This window comes from Chaetura pelagica, unplaced genomic scaffold, assembly GCF_000747805.2.
Source record: "Chaetura pelagica isolate M959 unplaced genomic scaffold, ChaPel_1.0 scaffold159, whole genome shotgun sequence".
Classification (NCBI taxonomy): domain Eukaryota; kingdom Metazoa; phylum Chordata; class Aves; order Apodiformes; family Apodidae; genus Chaetura; species Chaetura pelagica.
In genome coordinates, this window is record NW_009954555.1 from 753,586 (window position 1) to 773,258 (window position 19,673).

Below are 19,673 nucleotides of genomic sequence, written 5' to 3' on the forward strand. Positions count from 1 at the left end.
GTCTGAAGATAAGTGGTAATCCTTTAAATAAGCACCAAAAAATGGAGTGTCAAACTACAACTTTGCACAGATCAAACTGAGAAATTAGAGAAGAACCTAATTTGCGTTATCTTGTCTGAGAATAAGTGGAATCCTTTAAATAAGCACCAAAAAATGGAGTGTCAAACTACAACTTTGCACAGATCAAACTGAGAAATTAGAGAAGAACCTAAAGTATTTCAGTTGTTACCCACTAAAGCACTCTCATTCTCCATCTAACCTGCCTAGCAGCTCGACCTACAGACTGATCCCTGCAGAAAAGGAGTTCTGGTAGCTCTGAAAGTGCTGAGGGATGTTAACTCAGAGTAACCTTAATTTACAACTGCCCTTCTCAAGGCATTTCAGCCTTCGCAAACCACAATTAACAGAGCTATAATCAAGGTAGACTTATTTACGGGTAGTTCATGTTTGAAAATCTGGAATATAGCAACTAAAATGTTTTGTCACCTGCTGTAACATTCACTAAACAACAGCTACTGGCAATATAAAAGAACCTCAACATCTCTGCAACTTTAATTCCACTTAAGTACTGTTTGAAAGCTCTACTTGGCTAGAAAGCAAATCAAAATACTGCCTGAAATCTTTATTTTCATGATCACGAAAGAAAATACTGTCAGCTTACCTGTTTTGTTGATTAACCAATATGGTGCTGAAATGAGTATTTTTAGAGAACCTTCAGCACGACACACAATCCTTATGGTCAAATTCAGCAGGCGTTTGTTGACATCGTACAGCCGCATCCGCACCATGTAGTTCTGTGTCCCAGGAGGGATCAACAGCTCTTTGCAGATTGGGAAGTTTTCCAGCAATATCCCTAGGAAAAACAAGCCAAACACACAAATACATTAAGTTTCTGATAAGCCTATAGGTCAGTGTTTTATAGGGGTTGATGTTTCTGAATATTTCAGACTGCTTAGCCAGATTAACTTTTAAATCTGCTCACTGTAATAATGTCTGACCTCATGAAGAAATTCCTCAATGTAAGTCAAAAACACCAAAAGAAGTTCTGCAAAGAACTCTACTTAAGGCTAATTACTGAAGTGCAGCCAGTGTTGAGTAACTTAGCAGAATCATAGAATGCCAGGTTGGAACAGACCTTCAGGATCACCAGGTCCAACCTTTCTAGGTAATAATATTGTTTAAATGAGTCTTTAAACTGTCCAATGTTTGTATGTACTCTCAACACCATCTTTTTCTGTCAGAAGGAAAACAGGAAAACCACCCAAAATGCTAGAAACTCTTTATTCCCTTCATTATCACTGCTCTCTTCAGTTTCTACTCTCAGGAAAATGAAAAAAGAGCCAACTAAGGAACAGACCAAGAGAGCTACACAGATTTTTGGGAATTATGGCAATATTGTTGTGGTTTTTTTATGTGTACCCTTGGTTGTTAACTATAAGAAGCCTTGAAATGAAATAATTATATAAATGCTTCCAATTATTTTTTTTTTTCCATTCTTGCACCATAGTTCCTTGTACAAGAAACAGTCATGTGGAGGTACTCCTCCAGGAGGATCAGAAAGTGGTATCTGAAGAAGCACCTTACCAAGCTCAATGTTCTGAGAGGTATCAGCTGTGTGCAAGGCAGCCTCCTTGCCAGGTTTTAACGTTGATTTATATCAGCACCCAACCCTCTGCAAATGTCTTCTACACTTTGTAAGGTTCCCTCTTCGCTTCTTGGGGTATTACTTACAAGTTTGGCTGTTCTTTGTCAGCGTAACAGAAGAGCAGTGGGCTGAGGCTTCTAGCAAGTTCGTGCTCCTCAAACTGACCTGCAGCATCTGTTTTTGCGTTATCTTGTCTGAAGATAAGTGGTAATCCTTTAAATAAGCACCAAAAAATGGAGTGTCAAACTACAACTTTGCACAGATCAAACTGAGAAATTAGAGAAGAACCTAGAATATTTCAGTTGTTACCCACTAAAGCATTCTCATTCTCCATCTAACCTGCCTAGCAGCTCGACCTACAGACTGATCCCTGCAGAAAAGGAGTTCTGGTAGCTCTGAAAGTGCTGAGGGATGTTAACTCAGAGTAACCTTAATTTACAACTGCCCTTCTCAAGGCATTTCAGCCTTCGCAAACCACAATTAACAGAGATATAATCGAGGTAGACTTATTTAGGGGTAGTTCATGTTTGAAAATCTGGAATATAGCAACTAAAATGTTTTGTCACCTGCTGTAACATTCACTAAACAACAGCTACTGGCAATATAAAAGAACCTCAACATCTCTGCAACTTTAATTCCACTTAAGTACTGTTTGAAAGCTCTACTTGGCTAGAAAGCAAATCAAAATGCTGCCTGAAATCTTTATTTTCATGATCACGAAAGAAAATACTGTCAGCTTACCTGTTTTGTTGATTAACCAATATGGTGCTGAAATGAGTATTTTTAGAGAACCTTCAGCACGACACACAATCCTTATGGTCAAATTCAGCAGGCGTTTGTTGACATCGTACAGCCGCATCCGCACCATGTAGTTCTGTGTCCCAGGAGGGATCAACAGCTCTTTGCAGATTGGGAAGTTTTCCAGCAATATCCCTAGGAAAAACAAGCCAAACACACAAATACATTAAGTTTCTGATAAGCCTATAGGTCAGTGTTTTATAGGGGTTGATGTTTCTGAATATTTCAGACTGCTTAGCCAGATTAACTTTTAAATCTGCTCACTGTAATAATGTCTGACCTCATGAAGAAATTCCTCAATGTAAGTCAAAAACACCAAAAGAAGTTCTGCAAAGAACTCTACTTAGGGCTAATTACTGAAGTGCAGCCAGTGTTGAGTAACTTAGCAGAATCATAGAATGCCAGGTTGGAACAGACCTTCAGGATCACCAGGTCCAACCTTTCTAGGTAATAATATTGTTTAAATGAGTCTTTAAACTGTCCAATGTTTGTATGTACTCTCAACACCATCTTTTTCTGTCAGAAGGAAAACAGGAAAACCACCCAAAATGCTAGAAACTCTTTATTCCCTTCATTATCACTGCTCTCTTCAGTTTCTACTCTCAGGAAAATGAAAAAAGAGCCAACTAAGGAACAGACCAAGAGAGCTACACAGATTTTTGGGAATTATGGCAATATTGTTGTGGTTTTTTTATGTGTACCCTTGGTTGTTAACTATAAGAAGCCTTGAAATGAAATAATTATATAAATGCTTCCAATTATTTTTTTTTTTCCATTCTTGCACCATAGTTCCTTGTACAAGAAACAGTCATGTGGAGGTACTCCTCCAGGAGGATCAGAAAGTGGTATCTGAAGAAGCACCTTACCAAGCTCAATGTTCTGAGAGGTATCAGCTGTGTGCAAGGCAGCCTCCTTGCCAGGTTTTAACGTCCCATTAATTGGCATTCCTTTAACATAGAACTCCAGTTCACAAGGTAGCAAATTACAGATCACCACTGTTGGCAAGAGATAAATAGTATGTCCAGGCTGCCTGAAAATCTGTTTGGCGCTGTCAGAAAAGATGTTGGAAGGCATGTAATCCGGGTAATTTTCTTTCTTTATAGCCACACAAAACCTGTGAAGGCAGACACACAGAAGAAGAATTCCATGAACTCAACTGAACCCTGCTTTGTGTACTGCACTAAAACCCACAACGTGCTGTAACTTCAGGTCTGACAGCAAAACCAACACTTAGAATTGTTCTCTTTAGAATTGTTCTCCACTTAATCAGTCTAGAGTTTGATTCTGAGCTACTCTTTATTTATGCCTAACATTAAGACAATAGGAGTTTACTGATTTTAATCAAAGAATAAACTTAGCCACTTTTCTGTTCAGAGACCTACCTGAAATTTGCTTTTCCAGATCACTAACTTTAAAACCAACTTCCATAAATTTGCAGAAACATATTACTGACTATTACTAAAAAGAGATCTTAGCTGTTAAACTATAATAATGCTCTTAAACATCAATGCTGAAACACTTCAGTTTTTCATGAGTTAAGGTAAAAAAACTAAGTAAACATTAATTTAAAATAAACTGTTAACTTTGCTCCCTGTGATATGTTAAAACCCCAGAATATTAAGAAATGGACTATGGAACTGACACACAGCAATAACTACATAGTATGCAAAGTTCACTTCCTGAAACAACCTCCAATGATGTCTATTTCCTATATTGAGATAATCCCTAAATCCATTATGTCAGACAACTACAGAATTCCATTAAGTTCTCACTATGCAGTGACATTTTAGGGCTTAGAACAGGGTACAGGACATTCAGGACAAAGAATGAGTATTTGTGAACACACTATGGCAAATCACTCATTATTCTACTAGATAATTCAACCTAAGTCCACATTTTCTTTTCTGACATTTCCTTTTTAGAAGAATGTTAATAGTGTGCTTACTTTGTATTCTCAGATATTTGCTACCAGGCACTGCTAATAAGCATTGCCAAGAGGGTTTCAAGGACCCCTGCAGAAATACAGCAGTTATGCTTCAATACTTCCTCATTATTCAAGAGACCAAAAAACTACCCTTTAAACTGCATCATTTTCTTTCCTATTATTTACTTGCATAGTATTTCACTTACCAGAAGACAATGCAGCTGAGAGAAATCTAATTAGGTCTAAATTACCTGAAAAATCTGCTGTTTTCAGACTCCATGGAATGACACTCTCGTTTGCTGCTACACACTTCTGCTGTCTTCTGCACATTAGTCCAGTGAATTGGAGCCTTGCAGAAAAAGACCCCCATTCCTTTTGGCCTGGCTTGCAAACGCCAAGAGGTAAGATGCAATGGAATTGCGAAGGAATCTCCTGGCATAACTGCTGGAAGAACTACAGGTTCTGTAACACATACATCAAAACAGGTCCCTTTACTGAAAAGAACACATTTTCAAATAGCAAAACTCTCACTTTTGAAGCAGCATGCTTTATTTTAACATAAAACACTAGTTACCTTATCTGTGTTTCTAACACCAACCCACTGTTTTAAGCCCTATTCACAATCTGGCAGCAGACAAATTCAGGTATGTAAATCTGAAACTGAAAACAGACTAAAAACTTGCTGGAGTTAAAATTATTTTTCCTTGGATGCTTTAGTGAAAATGCTTATTTCAAAAAGACCTCATTTGTGACACTGTGGGTACATTATCAGCATATCACTACATTTCTAGACTGCACTTATGCATGCTAACACCTGAAACCTTCTAGACTACTACTGAAAGATACCACATGCTACATACAGAAAGAAGATTCAGTCTTTACAGAGCCTCAGCTTTCCCCATTTACCTGAACAAAAAAATCCTACTGGGTTCTCTAGCTCACCTGGTTCATCACTTTCTTCTTAATATTACCCATTTCCCCTCCAGGGACATCTACTCTGCTGTCAACCATTAAGAAGCAGTTACGAACCTTCCTGGGGAGGAAGCTAAGGACTCCCCACAGTATGGAAGGAATATGCAACACTTACTGTCAGGAGCAGAAGGACTATCTAGTCTTAGTTCCATCGGTGTTTCCAGCTTGTTCTTCACAATCAGGGCTGAGCGCACCGTGATCACCTTCCGAGCGCTCCCTTCCATGGTCACTTCAAACACCACACGAACTGGAGGCAATGAAGAAAACTGGAAGATAATTAAAAGCATTAAAGAGCTCAGGTAATGATTGTATCTAGAAGAGGGACACCTCAATTTTGAAGCAGTAACTGCCAGAGTAAAAGCTTGCCAATTGAGTCCAACCATGTGCTACACCTAAGGTATATATAGTTTCATAAATTATTTATTTTTTATTTATAAATAATATTTATAATCCTGAACTTCATCCTGAAAACACAATCAAATTAACTATAAAAAAGCAACTCTAAATACTAACTCCATTACCTTTTTCAAAACTATGCAAGTTTAAATAAGATTAATACAGATCTTAAAAATACTTTTAACACTCACTATTACTTTAGTTTATAAATTAATAGAGCTTGAATACCAAGCCTCATATAATCAACACTCACTATTCCCATCTGTCAAAGCTCCAAAAATAAGGTGGAGCTTTCTTAAGATATTAATACTTCTTTCACTCTTAGCTGCCCTTCTTGTTCTATCTCCCTACATTACACAAAGTCATCACTGACACTTGGATCCTGAAAACCACATTTTATATAGGCTCACATAATGGAATTTAAAACCCATTCTTCAAATAACCACTGACATGGTTGGGGAATGGTAAGTTACGATAAATACTTGTTCTGATTTGAAAATTCATTTTGTTTGCTTGACTTCTGTTTCCTTTCTATTCAAAAGGTTCTAAAAGATGGAAAACAAGTTCATTTGTAGAATTCTGAAATCTTACTTAAGTAGCTATCAAAAAATGAAAATATATACTTACATAGACTTGTGGATGTATTATATTTGTTCTACTTATTGGGCTTCCAAGCTGGGAGAAAAGTAAACAAGGATGTTAGAAGTTGTTCAACTTTTAAGATATGCTTTCATTACTACAGAGAATTGCTACAGAAGAAAAAGCTAAATGCTTTCAGCACTTGGTATTTCTGATCTTCAATACAGCTCGGAAAACATGTCAGAACTGAATTAGCAAAACCTGTTTGTGACACTGCTTTAAAAAGAAATAAAACTGAAGGACGTTTTGTTGAAAAAAAGAAACCGAACACAACAGAAAAGAAAGAAGCTCCAGAAGATGCTCCTGAACTACAATGCTCGTTAATTTTCATCCTTTTCCCTCAAGAACTGAGTCCCAGAGACAGCTGATGCTTCTTACACTTCGATATAAAAAGATCAGACATTACTCAAGATACTCCTGGCTCCTGTCTGTAGTGCTGTGAAATTAAATTCTAATCCTGTTTTATACCAAAAAGATCTTAACTTCCAAGTTCTCCAGTGCTCAACAGTTTTCAGTAGCTAGTCTCACAACTTAACTAGTTTTGAAATCCACAAGCTCATTTTTATTGCTGAGCCTCAACCACCTACTGCCAGCCTGCTGATTATTACTACTGCATTTTTGTTTCATGACAAGTGTATTTTGCCTAAGCAGCCACAGATTTCAACAATTTGTGGACTTACAGGAAATTGCCAGTGATGTTTCTTTTAAGTAAATTAAACAAATGAAAAGCATTCCTGCAACAGAAGACATGAAAGTAGCTGCTGAAATGCTGTGCTTAGAGGCCCATCTCCACAAGTCCCTGACACTAATATATTAATTCTGTCACAGGAAGCTCTGACTGCTCCAACACAGACTAACTGCTGACTGCTCCGTTTATATTTGTTATGCATAAAAATGTCATAGGAACCCAGCATCTCCAAACTGATCCAAGCTAACTGAAAAGAGGACAATTCACACAGCAGCTGCTTCAGTATCAAAATCTCACAGACACAGTTGCTCTCAAATTACAGAACACTCCCAAATCAGAACTTACAGTGGAAGAGGAGGAGTTCTTATCTGGTGCAGCGTATCGGAAAAACGTTCCAACTTTGTCTACAGACACTGGACTGACTTCTTCCCAGCCATTTACTCTCACTTGCAACTGATGAATTCTTAGATCATGTGTGTGCCTGTCAGGTTAGATCAAGTGAAATTACTATTAAGCATTATTGTACAGTGTAAATGGCAAACACTTCAAACCAAAAACATCCTGTGAATTTAAAAAAACTCAATAATCTAACCAAATAGATAAAAGTCTCGAGACTTATTCCATGTCATGGATATAGACAGACCTGATTTTACATCTGTTCAACAGTTCAATCTTCCCTAATGAATATACAGAAGTACAAATGCATCATATAAGCAAAAATAAAAGCACACTACATACTTGCTAACAAATTGTTCTAGTTTATAACACTGCTAGCAATTATGCTCAAAAACACTCCCCCTGACCCAGTCCTTTAGGATAACTGAGGCCTTTATATCCTTCTAAAAACTCATAATGATCCAGCTCACATCTAGGAATGACTGCCCCCAATAGCACATGCTGCTTATTAAACAACTGATAATTTCACTCTGTACATTAATTTAGTATTTAAAAATAAAACATTATCAGGAGAACTTTAAAAAATCAACTTTTATTTAACGTCTGCTAGTGTTCTCTCAGCTATGATCCTATGTGTTCCATAGGAATGTTTTAAAACACACAGTCTGGTTCCTTCACCTGTGTCTGAGTTTCCCTCTGGCTTCAAATTCAAACGGAACCTCCTGCCCCGTGATAACTTCTTGCCATTCACTGACATTATGGGCATCATCCAGCAATGTCCCATTTTCCTCAGGAACTACACCTGGACTCCCACTGTGAGACAGTGCAGCCCTGTGAAGAGAATGGCATCATTTTACAAACTGACAAAAAGACTACTTCCAGTAATGAGTGCTTTTTGGTCTGCCTCACTCTACACAAGTCCTGCAGCAAACACATAAAACACATATACATCATGAAAGTATCTGATCAGTTTCCAAATTCCTTTTGGACTCTTCAAAAAAACACAAATTCTTTTTTATAGTAGTAAAACTCTCTCATTGTCATAGCAAGAAAGACTGGGAGCTGGCTATGTTTCTCTGCAGGAAAATGAAAGCACTGCAAACAATAGGGTTGGGCTGACATGTTAAGAGAAGCCAGATGAGTATTGTCCAAGTGACCCCACAACAGCTCTTACCGGGTAGGTGTTGTAGTTAGGGTAGCAAACCACAGAGTGCATCCAGTGTGATTTCTAAGAGCAAATGGCACAAATGGCTGCCTACGTTTTGGAGTCTTCATTTCAGCTATAAAACAGAATAAAGAATTGTCTAAATGCTTGCAAGAGAAGCACTCATCAGATACTAATATAAGATGAGAGACAATGGCTGAAGAACCACAGCCTGCACTAAAGAAAAACAGATTGAAGAAACAGGATAACATATCACTAAAACTATTTTAAAATACAGTAACTACTGTAGAAATGGTATAAAACAAACAGAAAGGCTTCCCCTAGATCAGTCCACCCGGGATTCATCTACATATAATTATGTAGTTTAATCTACATATTATTTTTTTTCTTCATATCAAGTCTTATAAAATACTACCTCTCCAGTTGTAACTAACATGTAGAACACCTAACTAAAAACCCAATCATAATAACTTTACATGCACATCCAAGTGCTCAGGACATTAAGCACATACTCACTTAAAATAAAGATTTATGCTCAATTTAACATGACAAAGACAGGATTATCCAATACCATCTTTAAATGGTACTTTTGTCCTCAAAGACTGAACAAGTAGAAGTATTTTCCTATACAGGATAAAGTCTAGTAAAAAGAAGTATGAAAAATAATTTTATTACCAAAGGAAATCTGGTTTTGATCAAATGCTGGGTCAGCATATCTGACTTTTTTCAAGAACGCATTGCTAACAAGCACATAAGTGTTATTCTCATCTTCCATGCTGCAGTACATCAGATTTGTGAAAATACTTACTGTGTTTGGACAGAAAAAAACCCCTGTCAAATTCTAGTAACTACTTAAGAAGGAAGATAAATGGCTGCTCCCTAAGTTGATACATCTTTCTGTATGAGAGAAGTAGAAAGAAGGTGCACACAATAAATCAGCTGCTTAAAGAAAAGGTAAGACAGAAACGAAATCTATTCCATGGAATGTATCTGCAGTCGCTTCCATTCATCCCACCATAACATGCACCTAACTTAGAATAACTTAAGCACAGGTTTTCAGAGGCAGGAAGGAATAATACAGGGTGGGTAGGAAAGTTTTTGAAGGAGTTACTGATGATCGTATCCAACTTTCTTCCAAATCTATGACAACAAATTCCTATATGCCATGTTGGCAGTAGAGACTTAAATATGATCTCGCTGAAGCTTTCAGAGAAAGCTCTTTCCAATTAAATGGCAAAATGATCAAATTCTTGAAAAAGAAAACTCTGATTTTTGCCAACTGCATATAAAACAATCTTTAGTGTTGAGCTTGGCTTTATAAATTTGGCTAGCTCAGATTCTACAAAGTTACAGACCAGAAGCCAAATGTAATTCAAATCTGGCATTTAATCGATTGTCAATCTATTTGAGACTTAAAAAAAATTTTTTTGGGACAATGGCCTGATTTTCAGAAGAATGTAGAAGTCACATTTTGAGGCTATTGTATGAAAAGAATTCATTCAGTTATTCAGTTGCAACATCCACTAAAATCCAAGCAAAAAGTGTTAAGAGGTTTTGCTTGCTTTTTTATACAAAAAAAACTTCCCAAAACCACCTCAGAAAAATAAATCCTTCTATAGTCTTTTGGTTTGGGTTTTGTGGATTTAAAAAAAATATCTATAAACTCTCTGCAACCACTCAGATAAAATGTTTCTAAGGGGCAGTATGAATGGACCACAGATGTAGATTTATAGAAAGGTTTCTCTCCTCCAATTCTGCAACTTTTCTACAGTGGCAACGTATTCATCAAGTGTGCTGTTTTGTACTCCATAATGTCACCAAGGTTAAAAAATAAATCTTACTTTAAACTGGGTGGTTTTGCCCAAAGACTGTACCTGGACTGTCAAATATAAAACAAGCTATCAGGGTATTTATTTGGAACATTGTACTTCCTAAGGCTTCTTGAAAACAGATTGTTCCTTCTGAAGGCATTTTAACATTTTAAGTAGTTAAAAATACATACTGAATCAAGTCTAAGTGTGTATATCAAACACACTGTTGGATATTTTTAGACTGTAATGAGTCTTGTGATTTTATTAAATTTATTTTTAATCACCCTATACTGTCTCTCTAGAAAAAGGACACTGAATAGTCAATAACATTCCTCAAACAGACAATCGTCCTACACAGGATTAGTTACACTTCCTTCTTCTCTCCAGAAGGGCTCAGAGAGGAACATAAAAGAAAGACAGAATAAAATGCAAGGTTAAGCAGCTTAAAAGCAAAGCAGCTGTTATGTTGTTGGTTTTGGGGTTTTTGTTTGTCTGTTTGAAATACAGAGACCAATCTACCAGCAAGTCACATATACAACACAGTATTTACTGTACAAGAGTCTTCCAAAGAAAAAAACCTTTTTGTCTCTCTATGCTATACAGTACCTCTAGCATAGATCTGATGCTCTAGGTTAGTCAAACTGGCTGTGCTCCTAGTTCTAAGGTAGACAAGAGGAAGGCCTGGCAGACAGGAAAGACAAAGTTAGCAGGTAAGAAAAAAAACACAAATACAGGTGTGCATGCATCAGGAGAGATACAAACAACTGGCATCATGCAAACAGCGTATGAGTCTCTACCCATCTGCTTACTAAATTGCTGAAGGTCTTCCAGAAGTAGCACTTGGAGAAAAAACAGGTGAAAAGATCTGCCACATATCAAGAGCTACCACTTAAGAGAATTGCTTTATTAATACAACAGCATCTTTTTTTCAGAAACTCAGACATTTAGGTCTTTGGGGGTACAGAAAGAGACAAATCACCTCTGAACTGCACACACCCTAACCTCAATATTCTTAATCTTTCACAGGATAGTCACTCATTAACTGAGAAAGTGTGACAAGAAAAGGAAGCTGAATTAGCAGTGCAAAGTTCTCGCTCCAAGCTAAGCAGCCAGAAAGGTTTTTGGTTGTAAAGAATCAAACCCAACAGAGCTGAAAACAGCATTTCTGTATTTTTTTTGCAAAGTATCTCTAACAATTCTTTTTATGCTATGAAGACCAAATGCTTATGTTTGTAACACATTAGACAGATGACAGGGTGCGTCAGGACTGTTTCAGATAAGATGTGATTAAGGACTATCATACTCTGCCCAAAACATGGTGGATCCACCGAAGAACCCATCCAGTCTTCTGAACTGATTATGTTCACTTCTTCCTCCTGTTTACAGTAATCTTCCATCCATGATTGCTTGGTACACGTGTATTGTTCTAGAGGAATATAAGTACAGACAGAAAATGTCTCCATGGTAACAATAAAAGCCATTGAAAATATGTTAAATTCATAATAGTAAAGTTACTCAACTTTAATGGCGAAAGTTTTACTTCAGTGTTTTTTCACTGAAGTAAAATACTAATGTATTACTTACATTAGTAATATACAACTGCTCACGAAATCACAGAAGTGTCTTCAAAACTAGTTGCTTTTATATTCTTAAAATATTTTTTTTAACTTTCACTGGAATTTCATGTTCTTAAGATACTTCTGTGGCAATGTAAGAGCTCACCCTGAGGAGGCAATTAACCCTACATGCTTTTACGTTAGAAACAGCTTCTAATTTTACTTTTTTAAGAAGTGCACATTCCTGCATAAAGATCAAGACACCAACAGAGTCCTCTGGCACAGCACTAATCAGAAACTTGCCTTACTATTCGTTATCACTAGTATTAAAAAGTGTCATGAGAACTCTTATGAATCATTGATTTTCACCTTTTCCTCCCACTTTAGCTCCTCTTTCTCCCAACCCCACAGGTTTTGCAGGAGAAAGGATGAATATTCAAGGAGCAAGGGAGGCTCTTATGTTACATCTGCAAGCTCAGTTGCTTATATTTTTTTATTCTAACCACTAAATTATTCAGACTTGCAGACAGAATAAGCAAAAATACATCTGGGAAATGCACACAATGACAGTCTCACAACACAGAAGCTTACTTGAAGTTTGAGTTAATGATGAAGAAAATATTTTGGTTTCCTGAGGTACGAACTGACAGTTCACTGCAGAACTGAAATGAGTAGCTCCTCACTGTGCTTGTCAATGTAGTGAAAAATAACAAGCTTATAAAAATATTTTTAAGTAAAGTAGAGAAAGCTTTAGATGAAGGCCTGTTTCTGATTAAAAATAAGTTTCAAATAACATGTGAATTTGATAGAATTCATATGACCAGACGAAGAATTCCTACTAACCATTAAAGCATGCAGCTCACGTCTTTACACTTTCACAATATCTGATAAAATACAGGCTGCCTAAATGCACACCTGTGTACAGTATCATGTGAAGGTTTTAGGGGATTGTGCAAATCTCCTTCTCTCCATCTATAGGACACCAGCAGGACTCCATTGGAAATGTCTGTCATTTTCAGTACACTGAAAATTAGACTGTGCAGTGATGCTGTCAGGGAATCCTCCCACCTACCTATGAAGACAGAAGTAATGTTGATATCCAGACGGTGTTTGGCCTTTACTTCCAGCTTCAGGCGGGAAGGGTGGAGGCGGCTGGACGGCTGCTGCTGCCAGGAGACTGAACATGGCCAAGGCTCAATAAATGGCTCCCAGCCTGAGGACCAACACAGAACATCAAGTGAAGGCCACAATGAAATGCTATTTACATACCTAAGTATTTAGTAATGCAATTTTAATAACGAGATCAGATCCTTTACTTGTAATCCACTTTCTTGAAGAACTTGTAAGCCTGCAGATTTCATTTAAATTTTTCACCATGAGGACAGTCAAATATTGGAATAGTCTCCCAAGGGAAGTGGTAGATTCCCCCACACTGGACACTTTTCAGTCTCAGCTTGACAGGGTGCTGAGCTACCTCATATAAACTATAGTATTACCTAGACAGGTTGGACCAGATGATCCTTGAGGTCACTTCCAACCTGGAATTCTATGATTTACTAGCTAATACTAAAGTTGCTCCAGCTCCTCCTTTTGAACCAGTGTGTGCTATAATGTAGGGTCTCACTGAAATACCTTCATTCACAGGAAAGCATTAGAAGGGAATTACAGCTTCATATTGAAGTTAGCTGGAACTAACTTATCTGACATAGTTTTGAAAATTATTTTCACACAATTATGCCTAAATTGGCCTACTGTTCAGTACTGCAAGAGACAAAGGTCTACAAGCTATTTTAAAAAAACACCATAGGTACATTCAATGACAAAAACCCCACACTGTTATTGAGATAATTCCTGAGATTGATGTCACTTAATAACAAAAAATTGAGTTTCTTAATTCAGAAAAAACACACTAGACTATTTTTCTGTCAGTATCTGACCTTTATTGAGGCATTGCTTGCTTTTTTGTATCTAAAATACCAATTAAGAAGGTCATCTTAAATTCAGTGTCTTCAGCCTAACTGCCTACCTCATGTGCTCTTTCTTCCCCAGAATAGTAATAAACTGAATGCATCAAAACAATTAAATATTAAAAAAGATAAGTGAATACAGAAACAGCTAGTTATGCAACTGTCATGTCCCTCGATAACTTTTTTAAGCAATTACATTTGAAAACTCCAGTGCAACTTTCATATCAGCACACTCTTTGCTTTCCACATCCCTCCATCATATACCAAGTTAGGAGAACTTGTCTAGCATCACATGTTCTCTCACAATCACAAAAGGCCACTTTTCATGTTCCCTTGCATGCATTTCAGGAACTCCAGGCTACTGTCGCAGGCAAGGCTGTTTTGCTAAATTTAAATAAAGAAAACCACCACCTCTCCCCCAGTACTTCACCTGAAAGCTCACGATTGTAATAATCTCCGGAGAGGGTAAAATGAGCATAGCCTCCTGGGCTGGCACTCAAATGTTGGAGAAAATTCAAACCTGCAAAAAAAGTGAATGTTATACTACTGCAAAACAATCATGTCTCCTCATTTTGTGAGCTGTTAAGTAAGCAATGGAAGGTTTTGTCTTCTAAATTGAAATGGTACAAAAAGCATAACATAACACTCTTTAAAGAACCTCCCTAGGGTTCTCCTCAGGACAGATTCTATTTGTTACGTGATGTATAAAGGGGAAACTAGAATCTTAACCTTAAAAAGACTGTGATCTTCTTAAAATCAGGACTTAAACCACACACAATCTAAAATAAAAGAAACAAAACAAAGAACTCAAACCCCCCGCAAAACCCACACAACAACCACCACTACTCAAATGTTAGTTGAAATTTCGCAAGCCCTTGGAAAGCAGAGTGTGGTGCTGGATACACAGAGGAACTGCCAGTCATTTCATGCAGGTCACTCAGCACAAGATACTCACGTGAAAAGGTTAACTCAGCAAGGGGAACATCACAGTCCATGCAGTCATCAATAAAGCAAATACATATACTTTCTGCTTTTATTTCCACTCCAGAGATGAACTGAAAAGGCACCATCCCCTTGCTGTCTCGCCCAGAAGAGCTCAGGGAAACCGACTTCAAAGGGTCAGCGTTCTTAAATAACCAACTTGCTGCTTTATTCAAGTCACCTTAGATAAAACCAAACAGCTAATCAATCATCATCTACTTTACTTACTCACTGAAGTGTACTTATTTAGAAAAATATGGAAGCAACCAATTCCCTCTCTGTTAAAGAGTGTAACAAAGACACCGAGAGTACCTAGCATGTAATCTATTGAATAACATAAATATGAGATTATAAATAAATGGGTATTTTCTACAAAATGTGTTTCAAAATTTCCAAATTGAGTGGCAACTTAATATAAATCTGTATTAATAAGTCCCAATTAATAAGGTGGAAAACACGACAGTGCCAAAGAAGAATCACTTGTGTTCACCTTCATGTATTGCATTTAGAAGTAGGTAGAATACAATTCAAATGGGAAAGATGGAAACAAGTGCTCTATAGAGAAAGAGATGGGTAACAGCAAGCAGTAGGTGTATTGTGAAAGAAAATAAAACACCAAGGCAAACCCCAAACCAAAAATACACCCCACACAGCTTCCCAGAAGGATAGAACAACCTTTGAGGGGTGGGTTCTACACAGTAGTACAATAGAATAATGAGAAGACTGAAGATGCTAAGCCAACACAGATTCAAAGTCAAGAAAAGGAAATAATGCCTTTGCAGCAACTACCTTGCAGTCAGGAAGTTTTTACTTCATTGCAAGTTAGGTCACAGGAAAAACTAAGAATATTTGATGTTACCTTGGCAGATCAAAAGAGCTTTACGACAGTCTTCCATACTGAACCCCAGCTCCTGGAGACGAGCCAGCTGTAACTCTGTAACCCAATAGTACAGCCAATTACAAATTTTTGACAGTTATCTACTTATAGTCATTAGTAAAATTAAGGTATGTCTGTATGAAAATGTGGGGTTTTTTAAGACTGCAAATGTAGAAAAAGCATACAATTCAGCATTGCTTTTGTAATACAAACCTGAAAAAGAAAGCCCCAAATCATAATGTTTGCATTTTAGAATATATGGACTATTTTTGTTCTCCTACAGGAAGTCAACATACTCCATGTAATTTCAGCTAGAAAAAACATTTCTTTTGTAAACCAACCCTTCATTCACTATTTCTTTTGAACTACCCACGTGGCTCTCAAGTACAGAAGCAGAGAAGGAAGCCTTTTTCACCAGTGTGGATTTCCTTATTGCTATCAGGCAGTGGTGCCAACTACACCACATGATGAATTTGTAAAAAAGCCACATCACTACAAAATTGCTAGATATGAAGAGATAACTAGTAATTCTGATGTTTTCCATTTCACTATCAGTTTACATGAGTTTGTGGCCCCTCTCCCCCTTTTGAAAGGTTGCTACCTAAGTACTCCAACATGATGATTTACAGTACCAAGCAGTGCTAAATAAAACTTGTTATAAAACAACCCACTGTTGTACTACAAAGAGAAAAAAAATACCTACTTTTTTTGGGTAGTATGACCAGTTTAACCTATCACCAGATGATTCAAATCAGTGAACGTTGTATATGATGAAGATATCAACACCTTTTTTGTTAAGCACAGTCTAGCGTCACACTGCAGGGATCTCCTCTAAATATAAAACTTGGTTCACTCCAACAGCTAAAAACATACCAAGAACAGGATCCAAGACACGTTTGGACATCTCTCTGTTTTCATGTGTCAAGGAGGAACCCTCATTCCCCAGTGTTAAGCCAGAAGGATTAGCAGTACTTTCAGCAGTCAATACAGTCGAGTCAGGCATAGCTGCACTAGTTTGTTGAGGAATTGACTTAGCAATTGCCAAGAACAGTTGAACATCATTGTATGACAGTCTGATATCCAGTGCTTGCAACTGAATCTAAAAAAAAAAAAGATTTTGTTACCCTTTTCTACACAATTTACATGTATACTTTGGACATTAACAAAGCTCTTCACAAAGGAAGACAACATTTAGTATTAAAAATCTGACGACCACACTGCTCTAAAGCTCCAGTAATAAAATTACCAAATTTGCTACTATTTACTAACAACCAGAAGCATTAGAAGCATATACCAGGGGAAAAAACAGTTTTCCTTTGGTGGAACGGTAAAAAAGGAATCTAAAGAGATTTCCCCTTTAATAAACATTAACAATGAGATACAGAAAACAAATCTTTTTCTTTCACTTATGAGTTACTAACACGTCTACATTATCATCCCACTTTTTCCCCCACTATTAATATCTAGAATATATCCCAGAAATCACTCCTTTGTTACCACTAAGAACACTTTCTGTAGGTTTCTTTCTTTGCCTTTTCCACTTCATGAAAATTTTATCTTATTCTTTTCTTGTACATTTAAGTGTTCTTTGAATCTTTCAGCATAAAAATTTTTGTGCAAAATCATCATCTAATATTCTCTATCACATATAGTTTTATTCAGGCCTTTAATATTACCTCTAGAATAGGAGGGAAATCCCCACTATTGAAAGCATCCAACAGTCCTGAACCACTTGGGTAGGAAGCATTCCCAACAAGTTCCACTTGAATTTGTACTGGATCAATAATGGACAGTGCAGTCTCTTGCTCATTTCCTAACCGGCACGAAAAAACCTACAAATTAAAAATGGTTTAAAAAGAAAAGTTAGGAACCAAGAAAACAGGCCTGGCAAGAACCTCGAAATCAAATACTGACTCTATCACAAAACATGAACTACAACAACTGGTCTTTACAGACAATTCCTTTGTAAACCTAAAGACATCAGATTCCAAAATCTTTCCAGACAATCTATTCCAGCAACCAGCCATGCTGTACATTCAGGAGAAGAGATTCTTATAAGCAACCAAATAGTCCCTTTACTGCTAAGCTGAACTCCACTACTCCTCCTATCACAAATACAGAAAACACTGTTCTTTGGTCTGCAATAGCCATTTAGGATTTATCACATTTCTGCATAGCTTCTCTATCTGAGCAAGTTCCTTTAAACTTCCCCAATATATTATACACCCCTCAACTCTGAGTATTCTTCTTGTTCTCACAGTCGTTCAGAGCTTCTTCAGCCCTGTTTCCCCAAGACTGGCCACAGCACTCCAGCTATGGTCCTGCTCTGCTGAATAGGATTTAAGGATCACTTTGCCTACTCAGAATTCCTACTCAGAAAATATCTCTGCTTGTATATTCCAATGGCATGATACTGCTTGTTCACCTCAAATCAGTTATGATTACAGCCTGCAGCCTTTGCTACCATGTGGGCTTCTGTCTATCCAGTCACTCCTCAGCTTTCAATGAATTTGCCAGTTTATCACTCAAAGCTAGATGAGTAACCAGCGATATTTTAAGGTTTTAGTGAAGTGTTTCAATGTCTTAATAGAAACAATATAAAAGCATGTAGATGCTGTAGATTAAGAGCATTTGACTAGCAAACATCAAAAATCAGTTGTACTGGTACTACTCCTGTTGTATAAATATTTACAGTAAAGTATCTTCACAAGCTCCTCTATTTTTAGATATTTTACAAAAGCAGATCTATTTTTTTCTTACCTCAATGCCAAACAAACTCCCAGAGAAAGGACGATCTAACAGCTTGGGCTTGTAAGTGAGAACTGTGGTGCCCTTCAAAATGATTGCGTTGGTATCAACACAAGACATGTCTTCAACAACCACAAACTCAGTTCCTTAACAAAACAACAAATAAGAAACCAGGCAATTCAAAACACCATTAACGTATGTTCAGCACTTCTAGCAGGTTTCCTGATTTTCTATCTTCAGAGGACCTGTTTTTTTCCACTAGCACGTGGCATTTAATCAATAAAGCTCCTAAAAAAGCAGCAGAGAAGAACATGTTTACCTGTCACATTAACCTTAACTTCCAGTTGTTTCTCTGTAGAGACATGGAGTGAGGAGCATTTTGTAACCACTCCACTTTTCACTGCTTTTGGCAGGACAGTTGTTTCACTGCTGTAAGTGCGTTGCCGGGAAGAATGGAGATTTTCCCTCTTTTTGGTATCTCCAGGAGTAGATAAAAACTCATGAACAAGTAACAACCAGTCAAATATCAGAAATACACGAAGATTGTTCAGAACAACTGTGAAACTGGAGGAATCCTTAGTAGACCTTTTAAGAAGAGAGAAGCATACATATGACCTTTACATATTGCATAAATTTAAACTTTTGCAGAAAAATACCATTATCAGGCAAGTAAGAACCATATGGAACTTTACAGGGATGCACTTAGTTTACAGAGTGTCTGCCCTTTGAAATACTTCTATATATATTTAAAGAGACTGAATTTCATCAAGTTCCTGTACCCACAGAAACCCAGCAGATCTTAACTGTGTGAATTCTACATTGTAATGACACAACAGATGAACTGAAAAACTATGTAACAAGAAACTAACTTATAAAAGCTCCTTCAATAAATTTACATTCTTGATACTAATTTCCAAAGTTTCAAATTTTAAACCTGATCTTTTTATTATTATTATTTTACATCTGTTCAGTATCAAGCCTAACATACTGTATGTGAAGTTTAGACCTGGCTCCATACCCCACTAAAAGATTAGCTGTGCAATGTGTTTCCTCTCACACCCTGACAGCATTTTGCAGCACAGGAAGCTGCTTTGTCCTGCAGGAAAAACA

At 37.1% G+C, this 19,673-nt stretch overlaps 1 protein-coding gene across 2 annotated transcripts in view; it reads right to left on the reverse strand.

Annotated features, from left to right (window-relative positions):
• Positions 1 to 19,673, reverse strand: part of VPS13D (vacuolar protein sorting 13 homolog D (S. cerevisiae)) — a 104,119-nt gene that overhangs the window by 53,109 nt on the left and 31,337 nt on the right. Inside the window, exons 30-48 of one of the 2 annotated variants that reach the window (XM_010005121.1) lie at positions 18,883 to 19,148; positions 18,576 to 18,709; positions 17,492 to 17,647; positions 16,689 to 16,914; positions 15,798 to 15,872; positions 14,913 to 15,119; positions 14,388 to 14,477; positions 13,063 to 13,203; positions 11,738 to 11,860; positions 11,041 to 11,115; positions 8,633 to 8,738; positions 8,137 to 8,289; positions 7,408 to 7,543; positions 6,363 to 6,410; positions 5,455 to 5,605; positions 4,619 to 4,829; positions 3,310 to 3,557; positions 2,387 to 2,578; positions 1,732 to 1,858 (exon numbers count right to left, since the gene is read on the reverse strand). In XM_010005121.1, the coding sequence (XP_010003423.1) occupies positions 1,732 to 1,858; positions 2,387 to 2,578; positions 3,310 to 3,557; positions 4,619 to 4,829; positions 5,455 to 5,605; positions 6,363 to 6,410; positions 7,408 to 7,543; positions 8,137 to 8,289; positions 8,633 to 8,738; positions 11,041 to 11,115; positions 11,738 to 11,860; positions 13,063 to 13,203; positions 14,388 to 14,477; positions 14,913 to 15,119; positions 15,798 to 15,872; positions 16,689 to 16,914; positions 17,492 to 17,647; positions 18,576 to 18,709; positions 18,883 to 19,148 (2,865 nt within the window). The remainder of the gene's footprint in view (positions 1 to 1,731; positions 1,859 to 2,386; positions 2,579 to 3,309; positions 3,558 to 4,618; positions 4,830 to 5,454; positions 5,606 to 6,362; positions 6,411 to 7,407; positions 7,544 to 8,136; positions 8,290 to 8,632; positions 8,739 to 11,040; positions 11,116 to 11,737; positions 11,861 to 13,062; positions 13,204 to 14,387; positions 14,478 to 14,912; positions 15,120 to 15,797; positions 15,873 to 16,688; positions 16,915 to 17,491; positions 17,648 to 18,575; positions 18,710 to 18,882; positions 19,149 to 19,673) is intronic. The other variant, XM_010005122.1, reaches the window with a different exon arrangement.